Raw genomic sequence first — 24,031 nt, 5'->3', positions numbered from 1 at the left:
GGGGACCCAACCGCCTGTTTCGAAGGGCAAGCGGATCCGCTGGATGGTTCAGGTCAGACAATGGGAACAGCACGCAGGGCAGGGGCGGCTAACCTGTCGGGCCCTCCAGATGTTGGGGGATTCCCAGCTCCCATCGCTGCCCCTGAGGCTGAGGAGATTTGCAGTCCAACGACATCGGATCAGGCATGGGGAAAGCTTTGACTCTCCAGATGTTGCTGAGCCACAACTCCCATCATCCCATTGGCCATGCTGCTGGGAGATGTAGTTCAGCAACGTCCGGAGGGGTTTCAGGCACAGTTAGTCTTTCCTGGACCTACCCGGAGATGCCACTAGGGACTGAAACTGGGACCTTCTGCATGCAAAGCAGGGTTTCTACCCACTGGGCTTCGGCCCTTCCCTCTAGTGGTGTCTGCCACAAGGCAGTGCCTCATCCCTTTCCCCCGCCCCCCGCTATTCTGGTAGCTTTCTAATGGTTATCCTAACTGTCAATGGCGCCAGAGCTCTTAATGCGTCAGGCAGGGTTGCACGATCTGCCTTCAGGATGATGACAGATGAAAGAATTCCCTCGCTTTAAGAACAGAGAGCGAGAGAGAGAAAGTGAATGCAAACATGGGATGGAAACGCAAGCCAAGGTGCAACAAGGGCAACTGGTCCCATTGGGCCAGTGTTTTCCTTGGCGTGGGACGGCCGTGGTTAGAGTCAACCCTCCTGGCCTCCATGGCGCAGCTATGATTTGGAGTGTTAGAAAGGCCCCAGGTTCAAATATCTGCACAGGTCACTGCAAGCCGGCCACAGTTGCTGAGAAACAGTCTATAACTGCATGAAAACAAACACACACTTACTTGCAAGGCCTGCCTTTGTCTGAAAAGGTACGCTTTTGGTTAAGACAAGACTAAAGCCCCATCGGCATCATGCATGTAAAGCAGTATCATGCCACTTTAAGGCACTTTCCCTGTACCCCCCCTCAAAAAAAAGAATCCTAGGAAGTGTGGTTTATTATGGAGTGCCAAGAGTTGTTATGAGACCCCCGTTCCCTGCAGAGAGCTACCATTCCCAGAGTGGTTTATGCGGCCATCACAGCTAATAGGCATTGAGAGGCCAATTCTCTTCTTCATGGCCCTGTCGGGGCTCCTTAGAGCCAACGGCATCGTCGTGCAGCACAGAATGCCGTTTTAAGCTAGTTACGCTTGGTGTGAAAGTAGTACTGCCTTTCCCCTGCCTTGAATCTATAGCCGATCAATTTCATGGGATGGCTCAGGACGTCTAGGGGATTTGAGGGCAGAAAGGTAGACAAAAGGCCTCTTATCTCAATGAAGATGTCGAGCCAGAGTGCGGCAGCTGTGAAGAAGGCAAATCCCATGCTAGGGATTATTAGGAAAGGCATTGAAAATAAAACAGCCGATATCATAATGCCGTTGTATAAATCTATGGTGCAGCCGCATTTGGAATACTGTGTACAGTTCTGGTCGCCTCATCTCAAAAAGGATATGATAGAGTTGGAAAAGGTTCAGAGGAGGGCAACCAGAATGATCAAGGGGATGGAGCGACTCCCTTACGAGGAAAGGTTGCAGCATTTGGGGCTTTTTAGTTTAGAGAAAAGGCAGGTCAGAGGAGACATGATAGAAGTGTATAAAATTATGCATGGCATTGAGAAAGTGGATAGAGAAAAGGCTTTTCTTCCTCTCTTGTAACACTAGAACTCACGGACATTCAGGGAAGATTCAGGACAGACGCAGCGCATAATCAAACTATGGAATTTGCTTCCGCAAGAGGCAGCGATGGCCACCAAGAAGATTAGACCAATTCATGGAGGAGAAGGCTATCGGTGGCTCCTGTTCATGCCAGTACTGTGCTCTGCCACCATAGTCAGAGGCAGTCTGCTTCTGAAAACCAGTTGCCGGCAGCCACAGGAGCAGAAACCACTCAGGCACTCAGGTCCTGCTTACAGGCTTCCCATTGAGAACAGGATGCTGGACAAGATGGACCACTGGCCTGATCCAGCAATCAGGCTCTTCTTACGTTCTTATCTACACCAGCAATGGGGAATGTCTGCACATTCTGGCTGGGGCTGACAGGAGTTGGGAGTCTCTCTCAACATCAAGGAGGGCCACACGTTCCCCATTGCTGACCTACACCATCCATAGTTCCAGGTGGCTCCCTGGGTTGTCCTTTCCCCCCTAATCCAAGGAGTCCCAAAACACTCAACCCTTTTCCTCATTCCTCATTTTGGCTGCCCGTTCCTCCACCTCTCCCAGCTCTGTTCCATCCCCCTTTGAAGATGAGGTGAGGGTGATCAGCATTGTCTCCAGGAGACGTCATCATTCACACGCTCAAAGAGCTTGAAACTTGCATGACCAGGTGAAGCTGTTTTACACAGAAATCCAAACACTGATCTCCATCTAAGACCAGTAGCCTGCAACCATTTCAGATCAGGGACCCACCTTTAACCACAGCGTGCATTTGGGAACTCATTTCTTTAATTATCTACCATCGCTTTGTATGGCGACAGCTGTTGCTGCTCATTTGATCAGGCCATGACCTGATAATACGTCCCGACCCATCAGCTGAAGACCAAGACCACTGTTGTCCCGTGACTGGAAGTGGCTCTATAGAGAGCTTCACCCCCTGATATTTTCATTGCTGTAGATCCCTGGGATTGAACCTGGGCCCTTCGGGGTACAAAGGATGGCCTTCACAATTTCTAACTTTCTGGCTTTGTTTTGCATACCTCTTTGGGGAAAAAATGTATACCAGAAGGTGGCATAAAAGCCTCATGGATAGATGAATAAGATAAATGGAAGGACAGGAAGGAAGGAAGCTCTTGTACCTGTCTGGTGAGGCTGCCTCCAAGGTTCATAGTGCCTGAGCCAGTTTTGTTCGTCTGCAACCAGAGCATCACTGTGGAGGTCAGCTTGTAATGAGCGGTACGACCACTGGATTTCTCCTGAAGGAGGGAGAGGTTGGCAAAAGAAAAGAAAGGTTAGCCCTCTTGAAAACAGACAACTGGTCAAGGAAGGCCAGCTGTTCCCTCTCCCCCACCCCACATATGTCTGGGTTGCTGTGGTGGCACCCTTTGCCATCTCTCTCCTTTCCTGAAGGCTGCAAGAGGTCAGCAGCCCCCAATGAGCGACAGCGTCTCTGCCCTGCACGCTTCCGAAGACGGGCAGGAATGCGTTTGGTTCCCCATTGGCCTTACTTAGCCAAGGAGATGGGGCCAGAAGGATTGTGCCTTCTCTGGTGGGGAGGGAGCTCTCAAACCAACTCCCTGCCCCCAACAGAAACCACCCAAAAAGCCCCACCCAAAATGGCTATTTATCAATCAGCTGACCCAGTAGGACACTGCCCTGTCGCTGGGACAACCTGAAAGTAACAGAACCCCATTGCTAAAATTAGCTGAGGGTCAAGGGACGCATTATTCTCTGCAATTTGCAGGCCCCCCTTCAGCCAAGGAGTTTACAACAGCTCATCCTCTCTCACCCAATTAACGAAACCTTCGCTGACTAATCCTACAAGTTTTGATATGAGTTAACACGGAACACAGAGAAGAGAGAGCACACGTATGTCGCGGGAGGAATTGCCCCTCCTCTGACACGCAAGAGGGAATACATCTAGGGAATCCTCTCCCGCAGGTGGCGCTGATGGCCCCCAACTTGGATGGCTTTAAAAGAGGCTTAAACAAATTCACAGAGGAGGAGAAGGCTAGCAATGGCTATCTTCTGCATCCAGTTGGAGACAGTATGCTCCTGAATACCCGTTGCTGGAAGCTGCAGGAGAGGAGAGTGGCTCTCGCACTCAGGTCCTGCTTGCAGGCGCCTAGCTGGCCACTGTGAGAAAAAGATACTGGACCACACAGGACTTTGCCTCATCCAGCACGTTTTCCTTATATTCTCAATATGCATCTTAAGATGAAGCCTGCCACCTGGACTTTTTCATGAGCACCCATTTTAAAAAGGTACATTTTCAAAACTTTTTTTTTTTTACCTGCCGCCCAATTTATTGAGAGCATCTTTTTAGTCAAAGAGTTGAGCCCAGCTAAGTCCTGCTCACCACCCCAGAGTATCCAGGCCCCGTTTTAAACTACCTAAGTAGGCAAATGGATCTGGAAGCTGGAATTATAAAAAGTTGGCCCCAGGGAGAGGAGGCCACACTTCTCAGGCCCCTAGTGAGCTTTTTGGGTTACTGCTCTGACATCATTTTGTTCCAAGCTGCTTTGGGAGAGCCTTCCCAAATTAACAGGAGGACTTTTTGGGGGAAGGGAGGGTGGGCAGAGCAAGGGGGAAATCAAGAGAGAGTTTATGGGCCTGACACAGTATCACACTGTTCAGCCAAGCACCTGCGCTCATTAGCCATCTGGAATTTAACGAGATTTCCCCTCCCACCCTCAGGAACCGCCCACTGCCCCCCAGAGAGAGGGGGGGGAGAGAGAGAGAGAGAGAGAGAGAGAGAGAGAGAGAGAGAGAGAGAGAGAGAGAGACCAGGCTGTACCTGAACTTCCACCACATGGATGGAATCCCAGCACCCCTTAATTTTCTTTGATCCATCGCCAGCTTTCTTAATTAGAATCACGCCGGCAAATCCGTGATCCAGATCCCAGAGGTAGACGGAGGAAACGCCTCCTTCAAAATACCTGCAGTCAAAACGAACAAGAGAGGCCAACGGATCAGCTTTATTAGGAGCAGAGCAAGACAAACCATCATTCCATCACTGGCTCGGTATTATTTACTTATTTGCATGGGTGTGCTTGTATGGGCTCCTTCTGGGAGGAAGGGCGGGATATAAATTTTATTAATAAATAAATAATAAAGATCCACACGGGCCCCCCAAAGCAGCAGAGCTAAGTGTGTGGGGTGAACCTGTGGGAGCGAAGAGAGAGAGAGAGGCTACATCCACATCATATGTTTATTCCACTATCATTGCACTTCAAGCATGGCTTCCCCTAATGATTCCTGGGAACTGCAGTTTGTTATGGGTGCTGAGAGTTGTTAGGAGACCTCTCTCCCCCTCACAGAGCGTGACTTCCCAGAGTGGTTTAACAGGGTTCTCCTAACAATTCTCAGCACCTATAACAAGCTACAGTACCCAGTGCATTCCCCTCCCCTTTTGGGGGAGGCAACTCCCTACACATCGCCATCAGGAATCCACCTCAAACTTCTACAACTCCACTAACTCCAAGAGGGTGCTTGGAACCCTGGCTGAAACTTAAAACTGCGTTTTATAGCACTGGTGCCCCCAAGCTCTCATCCTCCCATCGCTGCTAAATAAGTGCGGCCAAGACACTCTCCTCTCCCCCCCCCTTTTTTTTTACAGTAAGGTTGCCTAATTAAGACTAAAGGGAAGTGAGGTACATGGCAGGCTGGCTCTGCCATCTCTCTTTTGTGCACTGAGAGAGAGAGGTAATATTGTGATTTATTGTAGGTTTTGCAACAGAGTCGAAAGCCCGACGTTTGCAGAACGGAGGTCCCGTGACTAGATTTTAAATGTTCCTCCACCTGGCGCTCGGCTTTGGCTTTAATGCGGAGAGCCAGCGCGTACTGCAAATACCATTTCTCTTGCATCTGCAAAAAGGTCTGGGGTTTGTAAGTTTGTTTGTTTTTGCAAACGCTGCTACACCCAAGCCACTTACTATATGAGGCTCCCACACCTGCTCTTCTGCTGACCTAGTTGACACCTTCGCTACAAATCCTTGTGCAAACAGCAACCAACGCTACAAGGTGTCACAAGCAAGTCTGGCTGAGAGAAACCCTGGTGGCTCTGCCCGGCACGCGCTGAAGCCATCACAGACAGACAGACATCCCCAACCCCTCTGTTCAAGGCAGTCTCCAACAAAGGGGTTGGGATCACAAATAAAAACCTGAATACTAGACAACAAGGAGGGCTGTTGTCTTCACGGTCCTGGTTCTGGGCTCCCCGGAGGCATCTGGCTGGCCGCTTGGGCAGCCAGACCCGATGAAAGCACTCTTGGCCTGATTCAGCAGGTCTCTTCTATACGCCTTGCAACGGACAAAGTAGATCCTGCAAGCCTGCCCACAGCAGTTAAATCCAGGCGAGTAACTGTTAAACAGCAGAAGGCTGCGAGTTCAAAGCACACACCTGCAGGGGAGGCTGGCCGGTGCATCTCTGGATGACTCTCTGCTCTGGGCTTAACTCCTTTCCATTTTGCTGCCTCTCTGCATCACATACTGCTGAATGACCCAATCGCTCCCGATGCAGCAACAGGAGACTCAGTGTCTCTGAGGCTGCCCCCTGTACATCTGAGAGAGTCACTGCTCTAAGGTTTGCCTTCTTTCAATAAGCTTCAGCCAGAGAGAGAGTTGAAGATGACCTCTTTGCACAACGTGCTTGACTGAATCATCCCCAAATACAGGGGACACAGCAGAATTGCATAGCCCTAGGAGAGGCAGTCTCACATCTCTGGATGAGTTACTATTCTATGCTTGCCTACAGCCAGATCAGTAACGTGCACACGCACCCAACACAGGGAAGCCACGTTATAGCAAGGCACACTCCTGGCCCACACAGCTTGGCACGGTGCTGCTGTTGCCACCCACATAGCAACCTGCCATATACTGTGTTTAGACTCGTTGGTCCATCTAGCTTAGTACTGCAGACACTGACAGGCAGCAGCCCGTTTCAGAAAGAAGACATTCCCAGGTAGGGCTGACACCGGGACCATCTGCATGCAAGGCAGATGCCCTACCCTCTCCCCATAAAAATAAAGTAAGAGTCTAGTCCTCGTGGTTCTGAATAAAGGGCTGATTTGACTAGAAACATAAGAGCTTGCCTTCTACTGAGCCAGGCCACTGGTTCATCTAGCTGGATCTTGCCTACACTGACTGGCAGCGGGTCTCCAGGATTTCAGGCCGGATTGGCGTTGCCATTGGGGATCGAACCTGGGACCTTCCGCATGCAAGACACTTGCTCTACAGCTGAGCCCAAGAGGCACCCGTTTTTTCTCACTCACTAAACCTTTCAGCGCCTAAGAATCAAACATTATCTCCCCCCACTCCAATTTTAATAAAAAGCCACCACCAACCAACAGCTAATGGGAAACTTAGGAAAATTGGTGCACAGACTCTTCCCTCCCAATCCAAACCTCTGCTAGTTGCAATTACACATTTTACCAGCTTGCTTGGAGAGCATAAGAAACATTAATCAGGAGACGGCAGAGAAGGAGATGAAGAAAAGGGGGGGGTGCCACAAGGGCTTTAAAAAATAACAACAACCGTACCTTCTGTAGTTTGACCCTAACGACGTGAAACAGGGGAAGGCGCTCTCATTTTTACGCGCTCTGCATTTATGAGATTTCACATAAAGGCTTTTGCGGACATATTTTTAAGAACGTGCTAAAACGTTGTCCGAGACCACATGAAGCCATCCTAGGGATTCTCCCGCCAGAACTAACAACTGCACACATGGAAACACTCAGGACAGCCTTTATGCCTTTAATGAATCAAATCTAGCAGTAATATTGTTTTAAATACATGCTATTTCAAGCCGGGTTTGGAGCTGCCTGGAACTGGGGCCTTGGGTCTCCCGGAGGAGCAGGGGGAGGAAGAGAAGGACGCAGCCGACACGGGAGGTGGGGGACCAGCCAAGTTGCCGTTCTGCGGTTTGGAGCCCTGCTGCTCTCCAAGTGCTGGCACCGGCTCGGAGGATTTGTTGTTGTTGTTGTTGCTGCTGCTGCGGACGTTAGAAGGCTCCAGTTCTCTTACCCTGCAATGAAGCCTGTGGGCCACGAAACCAGAAACGATGTGGGTCTGGGAGGTGTCGTGCGTGGGGAGCCTGACCTTGGGGGGGAGGGTGTGATGGAAAGGTTTGCAGAGAGGAAAGGAAGGACTGGCAAATCTTCTAGATCAAACAGAGAAAGGTCCCATCTCATCTAGCAGCTTGTTTCCCCGAGTAGCCAATCAGAGCCCCCCTTAGAAGTCCCCAGGCAGGGCGTGATAGGCAAGAGCACTTCCTCTTTCAATTGTCCCCAACATCTGTCATTCACTGGCAGACTGCCTCTGGACCCAGAGAATCTATATAGCCATTATTGATAGATATATCCTCCTCAAGTGTGACTTCTTAGCCGAGGCCAGCACTAACTGTGCACCTAGTGAAGATGTTCCCTTTCCCTCTCTGAATGCCCTACCAATCAATTTCATTCACAGCTCCCCCATCGCCCAAGTTCTTGAACTCCGAGAGAGGCAGAAGAGTTCTCTCCCCACACCGTGCATCATTTTATAAACCTCATTTCTCACGCTCCCCTAATTGCCTTTGTTTGTTTTCCTGTTACCATAAGCCACATGGGGTGGTATCCAACTGTAGCCCTGCTCGGAGTAGACTCGCTGAAGTTAATGGACATGGCTAACTTAGGTTTGTTAATTTCAACGGGTCTACTCTGAGCAGGACTGAGTTGGACACAACCCTTCCATTTGCAGGGTTGTATCCAAGTTCTACTCAGAGTCAGCCAACTACTATCAGTGCACCAAGTGATTTATTTCACATGTGTGTTATTACATATTGGTTGTCTTACTTAAGAGTAGACCCACTAAAATGAATGCACCTAGGTGAATGATCTCCATTAATTTCAATGGGTCAGCTCTGAGTAGAGCAAGAACTGGACACAACCCTGTTATCTCTTTTACAGAAAACCAGGACACAAATGTTAAACGACAGCTCTGTGGAGGGGGACGACGACGCGGCCTCTTCACTGAAGCTAAGCAAAGCCTGGGTCTGCCGGCCAGCGGTTGGGTGGGAGCCCCCCCTTAAAAACAATCACCTTTTGGTTTCCATCGTGGAAGAAAAGGCAGGCAAGGAATGTAATGCAAAAACAAAAATGCAACCCTTTATTCCGTCGTGTTCAGCACACACCCAAACTTCCTCAAATGGGTCCACACGGGGCTTGGATGAGAAAAGCGTGAGAGGGGAAGGAGCTGCCTTGATGTCAGGGAGAAGAAGAAGTCTGTTTGGCTCCAGCTGTTTCTTCCCCCTGCCCCACAACTTAGGCCAATCTTCCGTCTCAAAACAGCGCCCGGGGGTTCTGCACAGGTATTCGAGAAATTCTTTCCAGCAGGCACGCAGGTGCAGCCAGCGGCCCTCGAGCAAACATACCAATCCGGTGAGATATGCACGTCGCCCTCATGCCAGGTATGCTTAACGAGCGCACATCTGGTCGGCAGATGGACAGCTTCGACTGCACGGGGCAGGAGCCGGCCCGGGGAGGACAAAGGGCAGATTCAAAGGGCGCTCAATGTTGCCACCTCCTGCAACATCCAAAGGTGACCAGCAGCTACGAGTCGGGAAGCCGCGTGGAGGTCTCCGGCAGCCATATTTTGTGGCCCGGAAGCCTCCCACTTGCAGAGGCTAGCTAAAACTCTTCCATTTCCTTCTCGTGCTGTTTTCATGCTCAACCAGTGACTCCAGGTAGGGCTGGGAATGCCCCTCATCTGAAATCCTGGAGAGCCGCTGCCAGTCAGTGTAGACAATACTGAGCTAATGGTCTGATTCAAGATAAGGCAGCTTCCTGCATGGGCTGCAATAGCAGCGCTGCCGCCATACAAACAGTTAAAAAAAATACAGAGTTAACAAAAAAAAGTAAGAAAGGGTCCCCGAATGCAAGTGTGAGTTAAAGGAGGTTCCGGGTCTGAAAACATTGACAACGGCTGCTCTTAACACACAGCAAACACTAACATCAGTAAATATCATTTTTATGATTGGCAAACGATGGCATGAGAGTTGATGATTTCACCCTCTTCCCTTTCATTTCCTTTTTAAAAATTATTGGGGGGCATCCAATGCTAGTCCCACTCAGAGTAGACCCACTGACATTAATAGATGTGACTAACTTAGCTCCATCAATTTCAGTAGGTCTACTCTGAGTAGGACTTAGCTGGACATAGCCCATTTTTGTATATTTGCTTACTTCTTACAACCTTATGTTTTGTGCTGATCTGCTACCTTATGAGTATTTTTTAAAACACACAAACAAAAGGACACAAATAAATGCTTGGGGTGTGGGGATGTAAAGTTTAACGCACATAAGGACTACCTAGATAACCTCCCAGCCTCGTGTAAGCTCCATAAGCTTGCACTTAGTTAAATGCTTACTATTTACATACGCACGTACAAATATATTCTATGTTATGATGTCAATGTCGGAATCGGGCCTTTAGTGTGACAGCACCTACCCTTGGAACTCCCTGCCGTTGCATACCAGACAGGCACCTTCTTGGTTGTCTTTCCAGCCCCTGCTAAAGACGTTGTCTCTTCCAACAAGCCTTCTAAAATATTTATCCCAGCTGGTATCTCTCTTGGAGTTTATTTTACGTATATGCTGCTGTTGTCTTTAAACCGGCTTTATATTTATATACATTTTTTAATGTATTCAATTGTTTTGTTTTTGCATATGTAACTGTTCTGTATCTGTTGTTGTATTGCAAATTTGCTTTGGAATGTCTCACAGGAAGTGACTTGTGAATGAAATAAATGACAATCGTAATGATACATTATATAACATTATACATGACAATCTTGCAGACCTCTCCCATCATCTACTTATCAATTAAAGCCTGAAGAGGAAGAGCGCTGGACCATCTTGTGCAAAGACCTGGCCAGAAAGGGGTGGGGGGAAGGAGCCCGACTTTCTCAGGGGCTGGGATGTGGGGCCGTTGCCATCTGGATTTAATCTGGAGAGACCCTGGCTGCCAAAGCTGTGGCAAATTATTGTGCATGAGAAGAGTAGAGGGAGGGAGGGGGGATCATCACAAGGCTTTAAGAGCCATGAGCCAAGGGCAATAAAGCGACTTCAAAAGGCTCCGCCATAAGTCTCGAGTTTGGCCGTGCCCGATTCACATTCAGATGCAGATGGCGGTAGTGTGGAAAACAGCTCCTGGCGACCGGAGGGGTGGGGAGAGGATGGATTTTAGAGTTGCACTTAGGGGCAGGCTGCCCCCGCTTGCCCCCAACTGCAGCTGCATTTATAGGTAGAGTAAGAGCCAGTGGCGCTGTAGTGGTTAGAGTGTCGGACTAGGACGTGGGAGAGCCCAGGGTTCGAATCCCCCACTTGGCCATGAAGCTTGCTAGGTGACCTTGGGCCAGTCGCTGTCTCTCAGCCTCACCTACCTCACAGGGTTCTCGTGAGGATAAAATGGAGAGGGAGACACCTCGGAAGAAAGGTGAGATGCAGTTCTAATAATACATTTTAAAAAGTAAGCAGCCCACATTCCTCCCGTTAAGACTCTCTTCAACTGTGCCCCCAGCAGCCAGTTTTTATGGATGTCTTTACTGCAAATAACGCAGCCTTCTCAAATATGGGAGCTATTGATCAGGGGTGGGAGAAAGACAGAGTGATTAGCTGCGCATCAAAATGTGGCGGCTACAGAATGCCAAAGTAGGGCTGTGTGCACTCATAACAATAAAAGGCATGGACCTTTCGCGTAAGGGAATCCGCTTTGCCACGCTGGGACACCTTTGCCACCCTGCTCCCGGTGACAATTTGGTTCTGCCCCATTCCCCACTGACACACTGGACATGAGGATGGACGCACCGGAAACGAAAGACAGCCAGGACGATGGGACAACGAGAGAAGATGAAGACAACGGGTGGGACAGGGCCACGCGGCTTAACTAGCTCGCCCTGCCTTTATCCCAGACTGGTGGTGGCGGTGTTACCCGCACATCTCCAGAGGCGCTTCACACCTCGCTCATTTCAGGTGTGAGCACTGGCGCTAGGAAACGTTCACAGAAAACTGATGCCAGGCAAAAGGGAAGGTGGGAAGATGCAACGCTGGGGAACTTGTATGGCCTTCCAGGTGTGTGGTTGGACTACAACTCCCATCCTCCCTGTGAGCAGTGCTGGCTGGGGCTTATGGGAGTTGAGAGCCGGGGTGTGGGGTAGTGGTTAGAGTGCCGGACTCTGACCTGGGAGGCATGGGTTCGAATCCCCAACTCAGCCATGGAGCTCACCGGGGTGACCTTGGGCCAGTCAATGTCTCTCAGCCTAACATACCTCACAGGGTTCTTGTGAGGATAAAATGGGGAGGGGTAAGAACCATGGGCACCACCTTGAGCTTCTTTGGGGGAAATCCACCTAAGTCTTACTCAGAGTACATCCACTGAAATTTGTGCACCTAAGTGAAATATTGTCCATTAATTTTAATGGGTCTACACAGAGTAGGGCTAATGTTGGATACAGCCCTTGGGATTCAGCATCACCTGGAGGGCTGTGGATTCACCATCTCTGAACTAGAAGGTCACTTGCCTTTACTGCCCCTAGCCACCCTTCATCACAAATCTAGCCAACACTTGCCTTTACACCCCTAGCTACCCTCCATCACAAATCTGACCATCACTTGCCTTTACTGTCCCTAGCTACCCTCCATCACAACTCCGCCTTCTTTGAATGCAGGGGTAAGGAACTGGTGTGCCTCCAGATGTTACTGGACTCCAGCTCCCAGCTTCATCATCCCTGACTGCTAGCCATGCTGGCTGGGGATGATGGAAGTTGGAAGCCAACACCACCTGGAGGGGCACGTAGGTTCCCCACCTCAGGTGTGGCGTGTCAGAGCCTAAAGAAAAGTCCCTTGAATGAACAAAAGCTTATGGACCACTAAGACAATGGGAACACATATGGGTCTGTCTCATGTTACGACACAGAAGGAACTAATTAAAAAAAAACTACTCCTTGAAACAAAATAGGAGACAAGTGCCGCTTGTTTATGATGGAAACCAGTTTCTGCCATATTCCCCATCTGGTCAATGGCCGTCACGCCTCATCAACATGAATTTACTTTGGAAATGCCGGAAGGATCGATAGCCTTTCCACTGGGGAGATGGTCTCAACTCACTTCTAAGACCACCTTGCTTTCAAAACAATGCAGGGATGATTACATCCCACCATTGGATCCATCCTCCTCTCAGCCCCCATCCCTGCCACCCCTCAAGGACAAGGCGGCATGGAAAGTAGAGCAGATAAACGAGTCGCAGAGCTGCAGCTGCCCTGCACGCGGGCGTTCCTGCAGCAGAAGAGGCTCATTAACTTAAACACAAAAAAGGATGGAAAGCATCAGAAGGGGAAGGGGCCGTGGCACACACACATTGCACGCAAAAGGAATCTCCAGGTAAGGCTGGGCGAGACTCTCCACCTGTAACCCTAGAGAGCCGCTGCCAGACAGTGTCAACTATGTTGAGCTAGATGGACCAATGGTCTGACTCAGAACAAGGCAGCTTCCTATATCTGTATTTAAACCAGACCTTTGAGGACTAGAATCTTGCTTTCTCTTCAAGAGAAGGACCACAGTCCACCAGTAGAGCATCTGCTCTGTCTGCAGAAGGTCCCTGGTTCAATCCCCGGTGTTTCCGGGTAGGGCTGGGAATGTTCCTTGCCTGAAAACCCAGACAGCCGCTGCCAGTCAGTGCAGACAATACTAAGCTAGATGGACAAATGGATCCAACTCAGTGTATGTCCGTTTCCGCTGTTCCTGTGTGTTCCAAGGTAGCCTCTTCCGAAGATACCGGATGCAGGGAAAACTTCTACCTGATCAGTGGCCACTTCTACCGTGAAGTTTAATGCCCCGCGATTCAGGACATGGGCCTGGTCAGGACGTGGACAAGAACCCCACTGGAGTGTAATGGTTTGGGTGTTGGACTGGGGACTAGGGCCTGGGAGACCAGGGCTCGAATTCCCACTCAGCCATGAGGCTCACTGGGTGGCCTCAGGCCAGTCACCATCTCTCAGACTTAACCTACCTCGTAGGGCAAACAGAAAAACAAGGCCAAAAATGACAAGGGACAGAATAAAAAAAAAAAACATTCACACCAATGGAAAGAAAGGAGAGGAACAAGCTCTCAAGGCAAAGGAATTTCAGGAGATAAGCCAGGGTTATTTAGCAGTCCAAAGGACCCCAACTGTCAGCGACCACAAGCAGGGTCGGACTGCGAGGGTGGTATGACTGCTCCCCCTGGAGCAGGGGCGCAAAGGATTCTGGGCCCTGCCTGTCAATCCAGTGGGAGGCATCATCCCTAACATACAATGTACAATGTACAATGACTTGAATTCCATGGTGGAAGAAAGGCAGGCACATAGATAGATAGATATATACATGAACAGACAGATGATAAAATGGCGCTGTTATGGCAAAATCAATGCTATGGCAGAACCCCAAAGCAACATCTTTTGCAAAAGGCCACTGCTAGCCAAAGACTAAAGTAACAGCCGCCAAGGAGCGCCTCGCTTTTTACGAGCAAAACTCGGCCTATGAGCCTCGCCGCAGAACCCACAAGGATTAACAACTTAGGGGGAAAGGCAGAAATCCGGCCATCTGGAGTTCCAGTTCGAATTCTGCTTTCCCCCTCCTGACCTCAAGAGCACAAGCTCCACTTGTGCGATTGATTCCTTTCATCTGCGACTGCTATTCGTACCAGGCCTTCTAACCCCCTCTGGCATAAACAGAACGGCATATTAAAACATGTGTCCGTGCGTTGTGTATGCATAAGGGGAGAGCTCTTTCCAGCCCTGCTTACAAACAGGATGTTTTAGGTATCGCAAGTTGCTGGAGCGGCTGTAAGACAGGAAGACGTGAGCGATTTCCTGTGAGGCGGGCAACTCTGGGCTCCGCAAGCCAGTATGGAGCCCAGCAGCCAAGCTCCGTCCAGCCTGCGCTCCAGGGGGAAGGTGTACGGGAATACTGCAAAAAGGCAAGCAGCAAGCTACCAGTCTCCCACCAGGGCACGTTAAAGGTTTCTGTGTTAATCCACAAAGCCCTAAATAACTTGGGCACAAGTATTCATAGAATCATAGAATAGTAGAGTTGGAAGGGGCCTCTAAGGCCATCAAGACCAACCCCCTGCGCAATGCAGGGATCCAAATCAAAGCATTCCTGACAGATGGCTGTCCAGATGCCTCTTGAAGGCCTTCCTGTCACTCCACCTCTTTCGCTGTGGTCTTATGATGGGGGCACTCTTGGCAGTCCCACATGCCCCTGACAGTCGGCTGGCCTTTATCAGGGGCTGTGCCTTTAGCGTGGCTGGCCCTGCCCTGCCGAACCCCTTGCCAACAGAGTTTCGGCAGGAGTCACACTGGCGTGTTTTTGAGACATCTTCTAAAAAGGGTATTATTGAGACAGGCCTTTCAAGTCCTGAGATTCTTTGAAAGCCATCTCTTACTGATACCTTGGATGTTTTGATAGCAATACTGTGCTTTTCGTCTGTACGCTGCCTTCTGAGATTTTATTTGAAAGCGTGGTTTATAAATGCTTAAATCAAATAAATGTGACTGAGAAACCTTCGTCCCACTGCCTCTTTGCCAAACAGCAAGGGACAAGATGGGTACAAAGTTGGGGGCTTGATACAAGCAAAGGTACTCCAGGATAGTAGACTGCTTCTGAATCTGGAAGTTCCATTCAGCAGCCATAACGAAGAGCCACCGACAGACCTCTCCTTCCCTCTACAAATCTGCCCAATCCCGTTTTTTAAAGCCAGCTTAAGCCAGTGGTCATTATCACAAGCAGAGAGAGCAAATTCTGTTAGCTTCATGGAATGAAGAATTGCTTCAAGGACGACTGTATAAATTGGCCAAAATAGAGAGAGAGAGAAGCAAATATAAGAGCCTTACACCTGGATCAGCCCAAAAGGAGCCCACCTAGTCCAGCATCCTGTTCTCTCAGTGGCCAGCCAAATGCCCCAGTGGAAAGCCCACAAACAGGACCTGAGCGCAACAGCACCATCCCGTGCTGTGGTTTCCGGCACCCGGCATTCAGAGCATACTGCCTCTGAGCCTTCCACTCTGACACATGGAGACAATTTCTCTCTGCAACTGTTATACAAGCCTCCACCAGTTTTTCCTAGCCACCATCCCCGTGTAAGTCAAAGCAAGATGTCTCCTGACCAAGGATAAGAAAAGAGGCAGGTTCGTGTCAGGAGAAGCCTCCCTGCTTTCAAATGAGGCACCCTTTGCAAATCTAGGCTGCCATCCGGAAGATTACATCTGTCAGGAAACGACATCACCTTCCACCCTTGCCGCCAAAGAACATGCGCTTTGTTATCCCAACACATTCCAAACCTGTGGCAGCAGGATGCTTCCTGTAACTCGAGGGCTGGTTTAAGTTTTGGCTAAGCCTGTCTGCAACGCCAGAGACCGGTGGGAGCCTAGCACGGTGCCTTAGGAGAGACTGAAAATCAGATTCCCTTTGAGAGAAAAATCCACATCTTTCTATCAAAGCAAGCTGCAAAAATAAGGGCGAGCAGGAAGGAGATGAATCTTGCGACTAAAACCTCACATTCTAAGCCGGGGTCACCAACATGGTGCCCCCTCCCAACGCTGCCGGACTACAACTCCCATCAGCCTTGACCACCAGCAGTGCCGGCTGGGGTCAACAGGAGCACAACAACATCTGCAAGGCTGCGGGTTCCCTGTCCCTGAACTACACCATCACTTGCCTTTACTGCCCCAGAGACCTGCTTTACAAATCTGACCAGCGCTTGCCTTTGCTACCCCTACCTACCTCCATCACTACTCTGCCTTCTTTAAGGCAAGGATGGAGGGGGGGACTGGTGCCTTCCCGATGTTGCTGCACCCCAGCTCCCATAAGCGCTGGCCTTTGGCCGTTCTGGCTGCTGGGGAATTCGAAATCCAACCACGCCTGGAGGTTACTACATTGCCTACCGTTGCTGTAAAGTCACCTTCTTAAAGAAATTAGAAGGATTCAACCTTGTCCTACGGATGACAGATACACACATACACACAGGTGATAGCACAAGCTGACGTACAAGTCTCTGTACTGGTCAAAGGCGTTGTTCGCTTCCACCTCCAGTTTCCGCAGGCGGGCGGATGGCATGGCGCCGTCTTCCAGAGGGGGGTCATACTTGTTGCTCCACGGCGATCTGCAAGAGGAGGAGAGAGAGAAGCTTATTCAAGGGTCAAAATAATCCCCTCCAGGACAGTGGTATGGTCGAATCCCTCTCTCTGGTGAATTTTCGTTTTAAGCGACCCCCCCCCCAGCTCTTCCCAGCTGCAGTCTGAAGTGGCACTGTCCATTCTGCCACCTCGGCATTCTTCCACCTAAATATCCTGCCTGTGTAGACCCCGCCTGGTAATCGGCACAGAGACAGAACGACGGGTGTGTGTACGACAGCCTCTGCTAACCTGGCTGCCTCCAGATGTTTCGAACTGCAACTCCCATCTGGCCCAGCACCACGAGGGTGATGAGAGTTGGGAGTCCAAAACCCAAAGGCAGCTCTACTTTCTTGTGAGCAGAGCAGGCCTCCACATAAACCTGCCCACCACTCAAGGTCTTCATCAGAAGCCTTATCCGAATTACCAGAGAGGGTCCTCTGTGTGATGATGTCCAAACTGCGGCACTCCCTCCCTAGACATCCTTTTTTCCCCCAGGCACCAGCCTAGGGCTTCTGTAGCGGGGCCTTATGACATCTGGCCCCTTTCAAGCTTGCTGCTGCTCCATGCTATCCTTTTTTCAAACTGCCAGCTCTGTGCTTGTCTTTATTAAATCAGCTGCTTTATCATGATTGTCTTGTGTCTTACCATTGCTTTCTGAGGCTTTTGAGGGCCACCATGAGGCAAAAAGGCAGATGATCAATACCCAAAGCATTTTTTTTTAAAAAAGGTATTATAGACTTATTTCCAAGGAGGCAGGAAAAAAGGCATAGAGAGAAATAATCCAGGTTAGAGCTCTCCACTGCTTAAAGATTCTCGGGGGTGGGGGTGGTATACAACTTCTTCTACTTCCATTTAAGAACACTCATCTGTGTCTGGAGCAGGTAATTGCTGAGGTTCGCTCTCCCCCAGCCAAACCTCCCCACTTCCTCCCCCCCAGCCGCTTTTAACAAGGTGGGCTTAATTTAATTGCGGTTAGTAGATTTCTTCTGCAGAGCCCAGGGAATGAAATTTCAGAGGAACAGCACAACCGCTACTAGCACTTTTCTGGCCTGCCAATTGTGCACATTCCCTTCCAACCCAAAAAGAAAAGGGGGGGGGCAAGAAAGATTGCTAGCTGCAGCAGTAATTTCATCCACGAGAAATTCATAACATCACTCCCACAAACAAGGTTTTTATAGCAGACCAGCACTCGGAGCACATTTAAGGGCTTAGACAGGGGGCTGTTTTGAAGAAAGACAGATGGACAAAAGCCTGCTTGGGTTGAGAGCACCGGGCTTCACACAAGAGAACCACTTATGCAGCAGCTAACAGGTTTCAAGCCGGCTGCAGGCATCAACTTTCCCCCATAAGGATTCCATTTAAGGAAAGCGATCGAACACCAAGATAGGAACGTGTAGAGGAAGTTGAGAGGATCTTATACATATTTTATTTATTTATTTATTTATTTATTACATTTATATACTGCCCCATAGCCAAAGCTCTCTGGGCGGTTTACAAAAATTAAAAATATATATATTAAAGGTTGTTTTTTCTTTTTCCGGATATCTCCGCTGTTGACGCGTCCCAGGTGGCAAGCATGAACCGGCACTCTTCCCCAAACGTAGCAGCAGAGGTGAACAGGGCTCGTGAACCCCACTGGCTGCTTGTAGTAGCTGGGACCAGACCTCAGGCAGAACGGTGCAAGGGAGCCAACGTACAGAGCGATGCCATTCAGTACAAGCAGAAGCTGTGCCTGTCTGCCTGGGGTCGGTGAGATGACAGACAAGGTCTCCGAGGCACCAGGAAGTGGCCTGAGATGCCCAAGGCTTCAAAAGCCATTTCATTGTTGTCATTACTAGGAACACAGGAAGCCTTATCCAGAGGCAGACCCACCGGTCCATCTAGCTCAGTACTGGCAACACTGACTGGCAACAGCTCTCCAGGATTGCAGGCAAAGGAATGTTCCCACACCTGCCTGAAGATGCCGCTGGGGATTGCACTTGGGGCCTTCTGCATCCAATGCAGGTGTTCCACCACCGAGCTGCGGCCCTTCCCCAAATATTTAACAGTCGCTTTGTTTTCCCCCCAGAAGAATAAACTCAAAGCGGCTTACAAGAAGAACCATTAGAAATAAGGATTAAAAACAACTTAAAATATCCAGTTTACATCTCTAAAAATAACATATCCAACTAAGCCCCACCTAACAAAAAAAATGAGCAGAAAATTAAGGTCTGTACCCAAACACCTGGGGAGAACAAGGATGTTTTTGCATGGCGCCTAAAACAGACAGCAATGGTGCCAGGCGTGCCCTCCCTAGGGAGAGCATTCCACTACCCAGGGGCCACCACCCTGCTTGGCCCTGTGGGCACATGTGCAAACCAGAGAAACTGCCTTGTGCGTGCATGCACACACGCGCACGCACTCTCACTCCCTTGCCAGCAATTAGGCCTTAAAAAATTGCTTTCCCTATTTTCCAACCCTAATTGGGGGGCAAGGGCAGAGATCTGCCTTTCCAGCCATGAAGTCAAGAATTAACCTTCCTTCCCCAACCGCAATCTCTAGGAAGATCACATTATCTCCACCCCTCAAAAAAAACCACTCACTACAATGGAAGGGTTATTTAAAGGATAATTTCCACACGGAGATGGGGGAGGATAGAATCCTATGAGCATCAAGGCCGGCCTCTGGGGTATGCCGTGTTGGAGACCCATAAACCCCTTGCGTTCCGTAACATTCTACCTTCCCCCTTGCCCATTAGTAGAGCTGCTGTAGATCCTTCCTTTCCAATATAATTCATTAATTGCTATCACCCGGGGATGGGGGATGCCCAGGGAGGGTGCTGACCTTCCTTCAGCCCAGGTCAAAGGCTAGTAAGCTCACATAGGAAGCTGCCCTTGGTCCATCTCGGTCAGTACTATCTACACCAAGTGGAAGTGGCTCTCTACAGAATCAACGTCCCGTAGACCGGATGGTCACCCTGTCCTGTAGGAGCCACGTGGTCACCTGTATGAGTCTCCATCTCTGTTGTAGTCGCACAGTAGGTAATCCTTCCCCACGACCCTATCGCGAGCAATCTTCAAAGGCTGGTCGACGGAGGACAGGAGATCTTCACAGAGACCGGGGACCTGTGCAGAGAGGCGAGAAGGCAAAAACACACACCTGAGACAGGTACGCTTCAGCAATCACCCTCGTGTAAGTTGGTGCATTTGAACCTCGGCTCCCCCAGCACCAGCAGCCTCCGCCTGTGAATGGGGTCTCAGAAAGACCGCCATTTATAGTTTAGTTTATAGTTTAGTTATATACCACCTTTTGGCCAAAAGGCCCCCAAAGTGGTGAACAACATATTAAAACATATTACACACACACACAAAAGAAATTGCATAATAACCAGTAAAAAATATACAGTAAAATTACAATGCAACAAGAACGAAGTAAAGAAAAAATTGCAGCAAAAACAATGTTTTCTTTTGTTTTCAAATGACGCACACAATTACCACAGCAGACACGGTTTTAGGAGAGACATTCCTTCTTTTCTTGGAAACTTATCATGTCATCGGCCAAGTTGTCCCTCTCCCATTTCCCATGCGATCCTGTTTAAATCTTCACCAAAAGTCCCACACTCCAGGCCTTCCTCTCTCAGATGCGAGCCTCCCTGGGTAGGGCATGTAACAAAGACAGACCCTTGTCTCCATCACCACCCGCCTCACTTCCAAAAAGCAAGAGTCGCAGAAACATGGGAAGCTGCAATGCACCGAGCCAGGACAATAATGGCCCATCTCGCTCAATATTGGCCACACTGACTGGCAGCAGTGGCTCTCCAGGGTACCAGGCAGGGGGATGCCCCCAGCTCTACCTGGAGATGCTGTTGGGGATTGAGCCCTGGGAGCTGGTGCGTGAAAGGCAGGCGCTCTACCCACTGCACTACTGCAGCCCCTTCCCAAACAGTCATGTTGCCATCCCACAGACAGTCTTGGTGTTCCATTTTCAACTCCACAGACTCGTGAATTATTTTCTTTCACGTGCAATGCATCATCTGCCCTCAACCCAGCTCATTTAGTTATTCAGTACACTTCCACGTTGCCTTTGAAGAATAAAATTCTTCCTAAGGCAGTTCACGTTTTTAAAAAATACAATAAAATAGGGAGGAGTTTAAAAAAATCTCAGTAAAACAGATCCATGTTATATCTCAATAAAACAGATCCAGTATAATATTTTTCATTTATAGCCCACCTTTTCTCCAAAGAGATCAAGGGGGTTACAAAGATGTTTCACCCCCTCCTGATTTTATCCTCACAGCAACCCTGCGAGGTAGGCCAGGCTGAGAGATATAATAATGATAATGAGAAAAAGGCGGCATGTACCACAGTCACCAAGCCCAGGGGGCCCGATCAGATCTCCAGCCTCAATGAGGTCCTGTAAGTTAAGGTAAAGAGAGAGGTTTTTAAGGCCTGTTTGAAATAATCTGGAGTTGGGGCTTGCCTAATAATTGCATGGGATGATATTCCACTGTTAAGGCTCACGGGTGCACATGTATGTGAATGTATACATACACCTGCACAAGGTCTGAACCAATACAGGTCTTGGTACCATGGCCACTAGTGTGGTCTCGTAAAGTTAAATGCATGCATGAATATATTAGTCACAGTGTCTGTTTCATGCCAAATTGAGGGCTGTAAAGCAATTGCCGGGGGAGGGGGGGAACTCACCCCCCAGAAAAAGTGGTAAATATTTATAACAGAGTGGAAATCCAAGCGCTGCTAAGAGAATAAGCAGCTCAAGAACAGCAGCTTAATTTTTTCCACTAACTCATGCTTTGGGTGGAGTTTAATATACTTTCCAGGCTGCCTGCCAAACATTACTATGCTGGTTAACTTTTTTCTTAATAAATAAATAAAATACAATTGCCTGACACGTGTCACTTGTTCAGCAGAGGGTGCCACAGAAAACACTGCAGTACAAATTAAACATGAGTAGCCTGATCCCCAGCACCGCCACGATTAGTCATTTGCCAATGAGTTCACAGAAGTTACCAAAAGTCACAGTCTTATTTGCAAATGACGATTCATACATACACAAACCGTAAGGTTGTATCCACCTACTCAAGAGCTGACCCACTAAAATTAATGGAACTAAGTTAGCCGTGTCCATTGATTTCAATGGGTCTATTCAGAGCAGGAGCCCTGATTTATCATGCAGCACAGCTTTCGTTTTGCTTTTAAATACAAGAGCTTCTACAAACTGTAGGTGGCAGGCAGTGTCTTCGGAAAGGCATCCACACACGCATCTTCCCCCAGTTCTCTCTCTCAAACACACACAGAGATGTGCTTTCCCAGGTGGTGCCTCGACTCCACAACACAGCATAAGAAAAAGGACCGCATCAGGGAGGCACCACACCTCAGCGGTGGGACACTCGCCTTGTCTGTGCAAGACCCAGAATCAGCCCCACGGGCACCTCCGGTTGAAAAGGGTAAGCCAACAGGAGAGGGGAAAGACCCTCACTCCACTGGACAAACAGCCCTGATCTAGGATAAGAGCACTTCCTACGTTCACAGTCAGATGCTCCTCAGAAGCTCGCCGGCAGGACGAGGTCGACCTAGCCACTCCCAGGAGATCTGTCTTCCACATGTGGGGATCCCATCCCAGGAATTCCCTTAGCCCTCGCCTACCCCTAGGGTGGGTTGGGCAAGGAGGCTGCATGGAGCAATCCTTTAACTTATAGGTGTGGGACCCTCAGGCCTAGAGGACAAATGCGGCCCTCTAGAGCTCTCCACCTGGCCCACAGGACTCTTTCTGCAGGCCACACACCTCACTGACACGGCTTCGCTCCTTTACTTTTTTTGGCCTCACTGGAACGTGTCCCTGCGCTCTGATCATGCCTCTTGCTTGCTTGGAGGGAGGGAGGGAGGGGTAAGTGTGCGTGTGCATGTGTGTGTTTGTGTGCTTGTGCAAAAACTAGCCTACTGTACAAAGGCAACATTTGCATTTGTTCTGCCCATTTTTCCTCTGGCCCCGCCCAACACAGGCATGTGGCCCTCAGAAGACAAGCCTCCTGCAGATGCCATCTCATCAGGAAGGCCATCGTGTACGAGGCCTTTAGTGTGGCGGCCCCTACTCTTTGGAACTTCCTCATGTTACATACCATGCAGGTGCTATCTCCACTGCCTTTTCAGCACCTATTGAACACCTTTCCTGTTTCAACAAGCCTTTTGAGTGGAGACTTTTCATTGCAGACTTTTATCCGCATTGGATGTGAATTTTTTTATATATGAAATTGTTTTAATTGCTGCCAATATTATTTGCTTTGAGATGTTTCCTAGGAAGTGATTCATAACTGGAATAAAATAAAATCAGAGTTGGCTATAGCTCTCCAGGCCGCAGAAAGGCATCCTTAGCTGAACAAACAGGAAAGCTCCGTGACCTGGGAAAGACATGACTCACCTAGCGCCCATCTGGCCCCAGACCACCCCGAAATGCCTGAGACAGACTCTTAAAAGATCCGACTTCTCCCCCACCCCCCTGAAAGTGGTGAATGAATGAATGAGACTACTATTTGGGGAAAGGGTTGCAAAACAGTGGTAACGTTCTAAAGGGGCAGAGAGATCAGTCATAGACAAAGAGGAAGACAAATTGGAAGGACAAGACGGCCATATTAACAGTGCATGTTGTACAAGGGCTGCCATTGTCTGTCTGAAATGCTGATCTGGCCAGAGCTAGTGAAGCAGATAGTGGGACAAAGTTTTAATTAAAAAATAAACCATCTTCCCAACCAGCAAGACAAGTGACCACCTGCACACAGACAGAAACCAAACACCTTCCTGAGCAGCTGGCCAAACTCTTTGCTTCCTGCTCAAAAGTCAGGATGCTGAGGGACTAAAGAAACATTCAAAAAGCAGGTAGTAATCAAGGCAAGGTGAGTATCAGGTAGCGTCCAACAAGGTCTTTTAAATTAAGAGCTGAAATGGGAGACATCACATCAATCGTCACAGTTTTATTTCATAAAATGTGTGTGTGTTTCTGTGAGTGAGAGAGAATCAGAAATTCAGATTCTTTCCCACCTCCAAAATTTTGTTCAATAGTAGCGTACCTTGCAAGGGCGAGGGAGTCACACCAGAAATTAATGTCTCTGTTCACCATCAGCTCATGATTACAAATGTCTGAAGATTCCAACAAAAATGGA

At 49.2% G+C, this 24,031-nt stretch overlaps 1 protein-coding gene across 2 annotated transcripts in view; it reads right to left on the bottom strand.

Moving 5' to 3' along the window:
- Positions 1-24,031, bottom strand: part of CAPZB (capping actin protein of muscle Z-line subunit beta) — a 64,079-nt gene that overhangs the window by 8,788 nt on the left and 31,260 nt on the right. For both annotated transcript variants that reach the window (XM_061602227.1, XM_061602228.1), the window contains exons 3-6: positions 19,858-19,979; positions 16,749-16,862; positions 4,486-4,627; positions 2,828-2,944 (exon numbers count right to left, since the gene is read on the bottom strand). In XM_061602227.1, coding sequence (XP_061458211.1) covers positions 2,828-2,944; positions 4,486-4,627; positions 16,749-16,862; positions 19,858-19,979 — 495 coding nt within the window. The remainder of the gene's footprint in view (positions 1-2,827; positions 2,945-4,485; positions 4,628-16,748; positions 16,863-19,857; positions 19,980-24,031) is intronic.

The sequence above is a fragment of the Rhineura floridana genome, chromosome 18 (genome assembly GCF_030035675.1).
Source record: "Rhineura floridana isolate rRhiFlo1 chromosome 18, rRhiFlo1.hap2, whole genome shotgun sequence".
Classification (NCBI taxonomy): Eukaryota; Metazoa; Chordata; class Lepidosauria; order Squamata; family Rhineuridae; genus Rhineura; species Rhineura floridana.
The sequence above is the reverse complement of the archived record's forward strand: the minus strand, read 5'-3'. Positions and strand labels throughout refer to the sequence as shown.